General features: G+C 33.2%; 1 protein-coding gene across 14 annotated transcripts in view; it reads left to right on the top strand.

The window, feature by feature from the left end:
- The window catches only part of PTPRD (protein tyrosine phosphatase receptor type D), a 1,217,200-nt gene that overhangs the window by 1,127,596 nt on the left and 77,440 nt on the right, over positions 1–12,164 (top strand). For 10 of the 14 annotated variants that reach the window (XM_048930990.1, XM_048930989.1, XM_048930988.1 and 7 more), the window contains 3 exons: positions 2,147–2,259; positions 7,987–8,106; positions 10,118–10,215. In XM_048930990.1, coding sequence (XP_048786947.1) covers positions 2,147–2,259; positions 7,987–8,106; positions 10,118–10,215 — 331 coding nt within the window. The remainder of the gene's footprint in view (positions 1–2,146; positions 2,260–7,986; positions 8,107–10,117; positions 10,216–12,164) is intronic. The other 4 variants (XM_048930986.1, XM_048930992.1, XM_048930993.1 and 1 more) reach the window with 1 other exon arrangement.

Below are 12,164 nucleotides of genomic sequence, written 5' to 3'. Positions count from 1 at the left end.
AGATCTTTTACATTTTTACAACACTTAGTATATTTGCTAATGCTCTGTTTTGTTTTGTTTTTTTTCTTTTTTGTCTATGTCTGGTGTATTTTAATGAAATAGCACAGTTGCATAATGTACACATGCTTTTGTTTGTGTTTTCATTAAATTAAAACAGTGCTTTTATATGTAACAGCAGCTGCTGAATGAATGTGTTATTGTGGTTGAAGTGTGAGTTGTGCTAAAGAACTCCATAGTACTCCTTATACATAGATTAGGTGCTGATATGCCTATACCAGTGAAAATGGTGCTGTGAGAGAATTTGTCCTTTGATTGGACCTTTTGCCAACTGAAACAATTATTATCTCTTTGTATGATCTGATAAGATACAAAAGATAGAAGGGTCCTAAGTGTGCGGCTGTTGAAAATACTCATGTATTTGAACAGAAAAAATTCTAGTGCTTCTCATACGTGAATGAGAAATTGTGCTGCCTAGAACTCACTTGCAAATAGAAGGTTGTCTCTGGAGAGTTCACTGATCCATAGACTTCAGAAGTAGGAAATAAAGGTAAAAATATTTCTTAAAAATGGAAAACAGCCTTTCTTCATCTTTATTCAAAAAGAAAAAAAAAAAGAAAGAAAACACTAGAATATTGTGCTGCTTTATGATAGTCAGGATGAGAAGTAAAAAAAAAAAAAAAAAAAGAAAAAAGAAATTTTGAATGATCATCCTCTATTTTTTTTTTTTTTTAGGAAATCAGATTTAAAACTGCATTTTTTTATTTAAGAAGTTAATACAAGTGTTAAGGTTTTATATTTTTTTAGCAAGAAAACCTTTTTTTCATAAAGTTATACAACTTTCAAACAATAGATGGCAAGAGTTTCTTCAGTAATATTGCTATTTGGTTGTTTACAGACTTCTTGTTGGAAGAAATCTTGTTGAATCCACTTTTCCCAGGATAGCAATGGGTGTTCATTATTTCAAGAACAGGGATAAATCAATCAGAGCATTTTTAAGAGTGGAGCCCAGCAGAATAATAACAGATTTAGCATTGCCACATTTTGAGTGAGTCGGAAAACAGAAAGCAAAAATGTAGAGCAGTGATGCATTAGACCAAATGCTGGAAACCTAGAAAAGATTTAGCTACAGAAAACCTTAGAATCATCTAAGTTCTGTTTTCAGAAAAGCAGTTATTTGCTGCTATTTCTATATTCATCTTCTATTTCATGAAGAATTCCAGCCAATTTGCTTTTTCATTCAGAAATTTAGAGGATTAGGGAAGAGGGACTGCACTAGAAATTCACCATTAAATTTCCGGATTCCTGAGTGAAAATGTGAACAATTGGATATTCTTTAAGAAAATCAGTTCTCTATATTTTGCAGCAAAAATAATTTCCTCAAGTGACAGGAGTCCATTTTACCTAAACAATCAGATTGAGAACAGCTATGGATGCTACTTCTCTCTAGATAAACGGAAGCATAGATGTTTCTTTTTTTCTTTTTTTCCCAGATTGTTTTAGAAAGATTGACAAGAATACTAAAATTTCATTGAAAATCCTAACTTGAGCAGAAACATTCAGGTAGAATCTCAACCTTGAATAAGTATGTGTGATCACATACATGAGGTCAAATGCAGCTCAATAGAACAGATTCTTACTTCCTAGAACATGAAAGGACCAGGTGTCTTCTGTATTTATTCATATGTCATTTTGAAAGTGCCAGAAAAATGCAGATTATTTTATAGGCAGTACAGAGATGAAGTATTCAATGATAGTAAATTTTTAATTATATGCTGAAGACAAAGTAACTTTTTAATAAAGGTGCAACAAATTTGGTTTTAAAATAGATGCTGTATGAAATCTTTTACTTTTAGTGATATGTCTCATAATAGATAATTATTCTGGTGCCCTGGATGATAATCTAGAGAATAGATTTAGGGCAGAGTAACCCAGACATTTCCCTTTACTATTTCTATATTTAAATTTGTTTTGCCATTGCAAATTGTAGTTGCCCTGCCCACTGTGCAAAATTATTTTATCTTTGCATGGATCAAAAACTTTCAGAATGCATCTCATGTTTTATAATTTAATGATTAAAGACTCAGACACTTGTATTTGTCTACTTAACACCTCATTCTTATATACATTTTTCATCTTCTCCGTGCAGGAAGAGGGCTGAATCTGATTCTAGAAAAAGCAGCATACCCAACAGCAAGGAAGTCCCTTCTCACCATCCTACAGACCCTGTGGAGCTGCGACGCCTTAATTTTCAAACTCCAGGTGAGAGGTAGTAATATGTTACTGAGAGCTCTGTGTTCACAGACTCTGATTAGTTACACTATTACAAAACCGAATGGTTGTTTAAAATATGTGTACTTTGACTGCTTATAAGTTTTCTTCCTATGTATTTCTCTAATAGGCTTGGAGATTGTTTTTTAATTTCTATATTTAAAGAAAAAGCCTAAATTATACAGTTACTGTTCTGTAGAAAAGATTCACAGGTCATGTATGTTGTGTGGATGTACTGAAATTGCAAGGTAAATGTAAGAGCATTAGAAAATTATTAGTAAATTCACATCTATTTGTTTATTAATTATGTGGTTTTATATCATTGTTTGTATATATGTTGGGTTTTTGTTTTGTTTTGTTTTGTAAATAAGCTTCCCTCTTATCTGTTGCATAGTAATCCATCAATATCCCTTAAATTTTTTTGTACACTGTAAGTATAAAATACGGATAAGACAGATTATCTATAGAAATGGTCCTTTCTTTTAAAATCAAGCTATGTTAGGATGAATCAAAAAGTGAAATAACATGACAGTGATTCTGAAAAGTAACACACTCAAATATTTTATTAGTTAGTTACACTTACATTTATTAAGCATTGTTTTTCTAAATACTTTTTAGTTTAGTAGTCAAGAAACACAAGAGAAATCCTTAAAATAGTATTTAATTTTTATTAATGTTTTATGAATAGATATTTTGTTTTCAAAATTACCATAATTTTGATCATGTTGTATTCCAGCAGATTTCTGTTAGCAATATGGTTGCACGCAGTTCTGATCTGTTGCTAATTATTTACAGAATTTTCCTGATGAATTATGTTTGTCAGAACAGTGGAACTGGGACTAAAGACCCAACATCCACTGTGCAATTGTAAGGCAGAGGTAGAAAACTAAGTATTCTAAGGCTTGCCTTAGATTTTCCTTAATTTGTTCCAGTACGGTAAATGTACGTGAATGCTCTTTAGCAGCAGAGGCACCTCACTGATCGAAAAAGAAATGGAGAGAGGTATACTTTTCCTTGCAGCACTCTAGTTTATTTGGGAAGCTAGCAGTTTTCTGTGAAGCAGAACAATTGCAGTGCATTTCTGATAGGAGATCTTTCTTTGCTCTAAATCATTTTTCACAAAATGGAGGATTCAATTACCAGAAAAAAAAAGAAAAAGAAAAAAAAAAGTATATAACATAGAAATCAAATTATATTTTTTTCCTAAGAAACATAGACAGAGATCAAGCCATTATGATATTCTGCATGCAACCAAATAGCAGGATCCTATCTCATGAGATTTATCTTGCTGCATAACACTTCATAATTATCTTGTTCTTGATATGAGATTGTAGCTGCAGTGAAGTCAATCCACAGTTCCTAAGCTAGCAGAAACAGACTTTCACTTAATTTGCACTAGGATACAATTCTATTTAAATCTTCCTGAATTTAACTTACAGAAGTTATATATTTCTGGAATGTTTATTCAGCTCCACATACTAAGACTATGAAGTAACATGTAGGACAAATCTTTCCCAAGGCAAATGTGGACAAAATACAGAAAGGTGTTAGAACACTAGGTTTGTAGTTTCTGCGTCAGGATTGATGATTTGACTATTACTATTGTTATTATTATCTATTTATTTAACTTTTGGAAGTATCCACATTTTTCTGGAAGCTTTTCAGGTGCACCAGTTGCTTGTAATAAAGAAACCAAAAACAGAAACAGAAAAGTTTATGATGAATCCATGATGTGAAGAAATATGAGGGAAGAACATATAAATTATGTTATGTGTTGGTGTATTTAGGTTGTCAGTTCTCATTGGGAGAAACACTCTCGGGGGGAGAGAATGAGACTTATAAACAAGCTCTTTTTGAAAATCCTGGAAATCATATTTTTGTTCAAAGAAGAGAAAATCAGATACGACTACCAAAATAATTCAAAAATTAATCCCTTGTTGTGTTAATTTGAAATTCTAACTTCCAGTTAGAAACACAAAATACTCTCATCACAATTAGTTATGCATGGCTATTTGAAAGAAATTATCGGAAAGAAGTATTTTATCTTCAGTGATATCTTCACAGTGATTTTGGCAACACTTATGTTGTACTGGTAATAAAATTGTTACTTCAATATGAAGACATAATAAAAATACACATTATAAACTGCCAACACAGAAAATATCTTGCTTTCTTATCACTTTTTCTCGCCCTGTCAATAAGAAATTACATTCCTCTCTGATCATTTACTTACCTAAGGTTTTTCCTATCTTACTTTGTCCATGAGGGGTAAAATTCATTTCTGGCTTTTCTACTCAGTAGGTGGAGCAACTCCACAGAAAACGAAACAAAACAAACAAACAAAAAAAAGCCAACCTGACATTTTGTCTTAACATTTGGAATAGCCCACAGTTCTACATCTGAGAACAAGATCCCATGTCCATATGTGTAATCTAAAAAAATGTATATTTTTCAGATAAGTCCATATGCAATTGAGTAAGTCACAGCTGTGCCAAGTTTTCCTTGAATAAACATGAAAATAGTCAATCTCTCAGCTGCACAGGGGATTTCACTTATGAGTCTATTATTCTGTAACTACAGTAGCTGAGGGAAAGTCACATTCTTTCCATTCTACAAGTTTCCACAAAATATGGGATTAACATCATCATCCATGTGCAAAAATTTCAACTCTTTATGACACGTGGGAGAGTAAAGATATTTTCATCAGATTCCATCATTCAGTTTCATCAGGGTTCCATCAGATCAGGAAGAGCAGCTTTGTGCAGAGGAGAATAATTGATGTTAAATAGTTTGAGTGGGTTATGAGAGACCTAAGGCTTGGGGAAAGACTTCAATCTGCCAATCAGCCAAAGAAATGAATTGATTAGTTCCTGAAAAATGGCTGTTTTTTCTTCTCATTTAAGTGCAATATGTGTCATGCTTATAAGTAATTTGCTTAATTGGATGCCAATTAAACAATTATCTCATTATCTCTTATGAGCTAAATAAGATACTTTGAAATACAAGAAAAAATAAAATAAAATAATTGCAGCCCCACATTGAAGATTCTGCTTTTTAATTTGGTAACTAAATGCTCATTAATCTCTTAGTCTTTGAATTCCGTAGGAAAAAATTACAAGTAACAAAAATGGAAAAAGTGATGTCTGGTTTTAGTCACCTCTTCTAGGAAGAAAGTTCTTTCCCATGACTTTTCGTACACCATTTCTGTTTGTTGTGACAAGATGATAAACTGAAAAAAGAACTGATATTTTTTTCTCCATGGCAAAACCAAATGGATATAGCTTCCTCACAGTGAACTATCCAACATGCTTTTTATACATGTGTGAACTTGTGTCAAATGAAGGATTTAAGCACCTTAAGTGAGATTTAGGTTCAGCATGCAAAAAAGAACCAACTTTTCTGACTTCTCAATTGTTTGCTATCTAACCTAAACGTAATAAAAATCTGCTTTAGCTGGAAGGTGGAGTTTAAGATTCTGCTGCTCGCCAAAGTAATTTTTTTCTTCTTTGGGTATTAGACAGTGATCTTGCAATAGTCTAATGAGCCAAGCAATTTCCAGATCAGGGTCTGAGGACTTTTCAGACAATTTTTCACTGTAGAGAGCTTTTATAGCTTACTAAAAGTGGGATGTTCCACTTTGATACCCTAGGGAGTTTGGCAAGTCTAAGTCTGATACACAAGAAGAATTGCTTTTGTTACAGAATAGCTAAGACACCTTAGAATTATTCTGGAATAAAAGTGGCTTCATTTTGCAGTATTATATGCATGTGTGTAACTATTTTAAAACAGTTATTGCAGAGTAACATATTTCTCCAGAGGTTGTAAGTTTAGTTCTGTACGCAAGATCACTCTGAGTTAACAGAAAATTTAAAGTAATAGTGATTTGTCTAATATAAGAAAGGCATCCTGAATAGATTTTCATGGATATCAAACTCCTACCAAAATCAGGGCCATCTTTCATCTTTTCAATTTCCTGTGTCCCAATTTTACATGTGTTTTTATTTTTCTGATAATAGAAAGTATCAACCATTACTGATTCCTTCCTTCTATAATGGGACAGCATTTTAATGTATATTGGTATGTGGGCCTGCATCTTTGTAAATGAATAAAAAGAGTATGTAATAAATGAATATTTAAAATACTAAAGTGATAATTTGATTTAGGTCTTTAATATAATACATTTCATAAAGAAATATCTCTGAAAATAGTATATCCCATTTTCATTTCATCTGAATAGTGTTCTATACTCTAGCAGATGTTCACTATATTTCCTTTTTTAAATACTTTATTATTTATTGTGGGCATGTCAACATGTATGTCCAGATTTATAAGTAAGTATGTTCCACAGATGTTTTTAAAAGCCCTTAGCATAAAACATTGACAATAACACAAAATCCTAATTTAATACCCTATTGTCAAGGCCGAAATGTCCATTTGTTTCAGTCAGGTAAAGAGTTGCACTGTGCAAATATAATGCCTGGATAAAGACTGCAAGTAAATTCTGACCTTACCTTCCCAGCTGTGGCTTAAAATTTTGGCACACATGGTACCGCATGTTTCTTAGTTTTATGTTTACCGCAGATTAATCAGAAGATATTTATAAACAGTAATTTAAACATACATTTTAACTCTTGCAGTGGGCTACTATACTAGGCTGTGTAAGATCAATTAAACTGTTTTCTACCAAGTCTGGAAATAAACTCTCATTACAAATACAATTTCAACTGTATTTTGCATGTTTGTTTGTTTTCTTTTTCTCTTAATCTTTTTTTCAGTGTTTCTTTCTCCTAATTTCTTACTTTAAAGAAAGTCTTAAAGCATGAATTTGGCATGGTATTTCTTTTGATTTAATAGCATGTCACAAAACCTGTTGAAATTTAACTGTATTTTGTCTGAAATCCTTTGTGTTTTTGTAGCACATGTTGATTTATGTGGAGAAGTGTCAGAAAATAAGTGTATTTTCTTATTTTTAGCCACAAAAATAAGTGTGTTTACCTGTGTTTTGGGTGGGGTTTTGAGTCAAGTTGAGTAGGAGCCTTGTGCTTCTACATGAGATCTTAACATGTTCATTCATAACATATTCTATTATGATGCTTGTTATGATTCACGGAGTGATTACATAACAAAAGATTTCTAGCAGTTCTTTTTAAGAAAATAACAACTTTTAGCATCTTGGTAGAGCATACTTCATATAGTATTTGAAGCAAGTTCAAAACTGTTTAAATAAAGTAAATCCTGGAGAAAGGGTGTTTATATGTGGTCAAAATTATCAAATTTCAGAAGTGTTAAGTATTTTTGTTTTCTTACAAAGAAGTTTTTACATCGAGTTTCAATTTGCACAAAATGTTTAATATGAGTTCTCCCTTTAGGAATATTAGCTGGCATGTGGAGGAGCACATAAATAAGAACAGTTTAAAAGTACTGGATAATCAGCATCTTTAAAAAATAATAATAATCCTTCACAGAAAACTAATTACTGATATTTTGATGCTGGTGTTTTAGTCAGGTTCATCATGTATACAACAAGTCTCATCTCTTTGGTTTTATGTCCTTTATATTTACTATAGGGTAATTGGACCTCTAAACATCTTAGTTGAGTTTCCAGACTCTGTTTTGTGCATGTCTGAAGTGCCTGTATGTACAAGATTGATTGATTATGGTGATCTACTACTGTTACTAATTTGTTTCCCATTTCCAATTGGCTTTTACTTTTTGCAGCTTTGAGCAGTAATTCAGTCCCCTACGCCTCCCTGATTGGCTCTGTGTCCTCCCTCTCTAGCCAAACTACCACTCAGTCCTTATATGATAATAACTCTCTCCCACGATTCGCTCGAAAAGGTCTAAACATCTTTGTCTCTATTATTTTCTCTGTTCAAGCACTGTTTTAGATGTACATCAGTCCACCTCCATTTCTGGATCAATCTAGAGTTCTCTTGTGCCTTTTCACTGACATATTTTCCATAGGGGTGCTTGATCTGGATCAATGAGCTAACTGTTAGATATCTGTCACCCACACTCTTCTGAGAATAAGTGAAATTTCAAAGAAAATGGGAGACAACCTGAACTGATTCAAATGATTCATTATAGGCTGATTTGTTAACTGAAATTTCTAACAATTAGAGATGAATATTCTGTTTTTTTAGTTGACTGGCAAATTGTTTTTATGTCTACTTTAAACACCGTTTCAACATCCCGTATGTGCTATGAAGGTAATACAAAAATATATGTGCATAGAGTCAGATAGGGTCAGTGTTGCTGGACATTATTAGTATTTTGCTTGAAATATCAAAGAAACAAAGAAAAGAAAAGAAGAAGAAAGAAAGAGAGAAAGAGAGAGAGAAAGAAAAAAAAGCTATAGTGTGACTGTGTTGTAATCACATGGTCATTTTCAGCTACATTATAGGAAATGCAAGTTAACTGTCTTAGGCATGTTCTTAAAATTCACGGTGACAAAGCAAATGACATTGTGCAACATGGCTTCCAGCTTGAGCCCCCTTGAGTCATCACTGTTTTCCTTTTGTAATTTCAAGAGATTCTGGGGTTCACTAGTTTATTTTTTCTAGCCAGCTCTTATTTTCCACAAGCATTTGAAAACTCACTTCAATTAAGAACGAGGAGAAGAATGAAACCAGTTGGATGAGGGTCATTGAGGCACACACTGAAACAATGCTGTTCACGAATTTTTCCTGTCAGATCTTCAGCTGGCAGATTATGCTAGTTGGCCCCACATCTCTTCTGTCCTTCTTTTGCCTTGCTGTCCCTGTACTCCCTTCTTCACCCATATCTATCTCTGTTCCCCAGCTCTTAGTTTTATTTTTTACTTAGTATCTTCTTCAGTAGACAAAGATGTTTACACCTGAAGTAGATTGTAGGTACTTTTGGGGGTTGATAAATGGGGTTATAAATAAAGTGTATTTTAAGGTACTAGTGCAGTCAGTATGTGTGTCCAGCTAACCTGTACAACCCCTGCTTCTACAATCTGCTACTAGTGAAAACATTTTTGAAGTTCTGTCTGCTGTCTGATTTTGTCTTCAGTGACCGTTGTCTAAAAGCAATGATGCATGCTATTCTAGTCATTTGTATTTGCATGTGAATGTCAGTAACCTCAAAATTTCATAAAATATTTTCAGTATTTTTAATTTAGTCAGAATGCATAGTCAGTTCTCTAGACCTTGATACATCATTATTAATCCTCAAGCTATCCATTTCATTTTACTTACATTAATTTTATAAGTTAGTTTTTATAAGTTAGTTTTCTGTTGGTTCTAGGTTTCTTTGTTTTGTACCATTTCCTTTGCAGGTTCAGGTGTCTGCGGTTACCTTGGTAACCTTCATCCTTCAAGTTCATTTTTCTTGATTATGCATAAGTCACTTTGCTTTCTGTCAAAATACTACTCTTTCCCCTTTAGGGCTCTTTCAGTGTCTGTTTCCCAGTTCATCTTCCCTCATCTAATTCAATGCAGTTTCCATTTCATATAGTGCAGGAGAAGAAGTTTGAAATGACGTTAAGAGTCATTACTCAAAGCAGAGATCGACATCAGATCTAACTGTTTCATTTTTCCATGCCTAGATAACCTCATTGACTCATCTCACAGTAAATTTTTTCCTTTACACTAGGAATGTTAGCTTTGGAAATATGCTTGGTGACTTCTTTTAATTTGGCTTCAGAGCTCATCTATCCAGAGCATGTTGTGCTTTGAGTAACCAAACTATTTGCCTGCTCCTCTCACTATGACATCTTTACTATTTATACATTTCTAGCCATTATAATTACAACATTGTTTTATTTCTTCAGTGCTGTCATCACTGTAGTTTATTTTAAATTTGGTTCTTCTTTCTTTTCCAACAGGTATGGCCAGTCACCCCCCAATACCTATCTTGGAACTTGCAGATCATATTGAAAGATTGAAAGCAAATGACAATTTGAAGTTCTCACAGGAATATGAGGTAATTTATTTTTTGCTTCTCAAATTATCAAAAATATCATGGTGTTTTTTTTGTTTGTTTGTTTGTTTGCTTTTTCCTCTAGGCTTATCCCTGATATGTAACCACCATGGTGATGCTATTTTTGTACGATAAAGCCATGGTAAAGCAAGTCTACTGTGTAAGATAACTACATCAGTGAGGTGGCTCCTTCTAACAATCTTTTTGTAAAGATATGTGTCGAGCAGATTCTGTCTGCACATACTTGAAGCAGTGTTTGAATGATACAGCACTTTTCGTTTTAATGCACCACCATCCATCTACTCTGCAGTTAAAAGTTCCTTGGGTTATTAAAAAATTATCCACTATGTTGTTAACAGGATCATATAGTCCACAAAGAAGAAATTACAGTCCACTATGTTAATTTTTCATGGATTAAAGAATTAGCACTTGCCTGATACATGTGGCTGCTCGACAGTGAGATCCTTTAAATGTGTGATGTATTTAGAGTCGTGATGGGAATTGTTTAAGAAGAATACCTATTATTGTAATACAGAAACATAACTGATGATTATTTAGTTAAACAGTGATCAGAGTTAGGATTGTTCAGAAAAATAATCTCATTAGATATCAAAAGGTCTGTGTAGTCTCTACAAATAATAGAAATAAATTCTTTTGAAGAACATCTCAGGGATCTTGTTTATTGTTGCAGTAAAAAAATGTGAGAGTGTCTTTTTACATTTCTACATGAAAAAAAATTCTTAAATATAGACAAAGGATCAGACAGGGAAATTTGTGTAATGATGTTCAACGTGAGAAAAAAAAACAATTAGTATTTAGTATGAATTTGCCAGTCATTTCAGTACTACAGAATTAGTCCTTGGATTAGCTGTGTAGGAAACAAACAATGAATGTCATTACAATTGATACAATGTAGTATAATTTCCTTTCTTTACCTATTAAATCATAAAAATAATCTTGAGAATGTAATCTTAACCATTTACAGCTAGTGTTGTGAAGGTGTGCTAAATCATTGAATACTTGGTATCAATACTGTCAGAACTGTTTACTATATAAACAGCCCATATACATCCTATATTTCATTTTACAATGCTTTTTTACAAAATAAGTCATTTGGGGCAGAGTAATCAGACATTAAGGATTAAAATGTGACCAAATATAGGTCAGCATCAAGCTTTGCTTACGTAGGTTTGCCCAAGGAATAGTCAAAAATTACCTTTAAAATCTCAACTTTAGAAATGACACTTTGTTTCTAACTAGTCCAGAGCTCACCCATTTTAAAACAGAATTGCTGAAATGCTCTGCTATTTGATTTCATGGTCTAGCGTAGGCAGTATTCTAAGGCTGCAGTTTGGTGATCAGCGTAGGTCATTTCCCTGTCTTGGCTGTGCATTCCTGTTGTTTCTCTTGTGCCAATACTGGCACAAACACACGTGCAGCTGTTCAAGGATTGTCTCAGGAAATAGATTTAGATGAAAACTAATTGTTTTATTTTTCTTTGCTATTTTCAGTTGGATCAGTTCCCTAAGCTAGCTCACCACATGGTTGCGTGAGCTCTAGTGCCAGCACAAGGGAACTGGTGGGAACATTTGTTATTGGGGGTTGGGATCTTGCCTTTCAGCAGCAGTTCTCACTGATGTCTCTTAAGAGTAACTATCAAAGCAAAGATGGGTACAGATGGTAACAGTTCAGTTATTGTCACTTCAGATTATGTTTGAACTGGTAACACAAAATGGAAAAGAGAGATGCTTTGTCTTCTTGAGTTAAAGGCAAAGGTAAAATGTTGCAGGAAACTACTGATTTTTATTGCTTGTAAGAAAATACTACGTTTACTTCTTCTTTGGAGATACAAACATTTTTCATCAGCGGTCACATATGTATATGTGTATGTATATATAACTGCCTTTTTCTCCTCACACTCCATTATTTCTATTATTTTTATTAAGAAATTT

This window comes from Lagopus muta, chromosome Z (assembly GCF_023343835.1).
Source record: "Lagopus muta isolate bLagMut1 chromosome Z, bLagMut1 primary, whole genome shotgun sequence".
Taxonomy (NCBI): Eukaryota; Metazoa; Chordata; class Aves; order Galliformes; family Phasianidae; genus Lagopus; species Lagopus muta.
The sequence above is the reverse complement of the archived record's forward strand: the minus strand, read 5'-3'. Positions and strand labels throughout refer to the sequence as shown.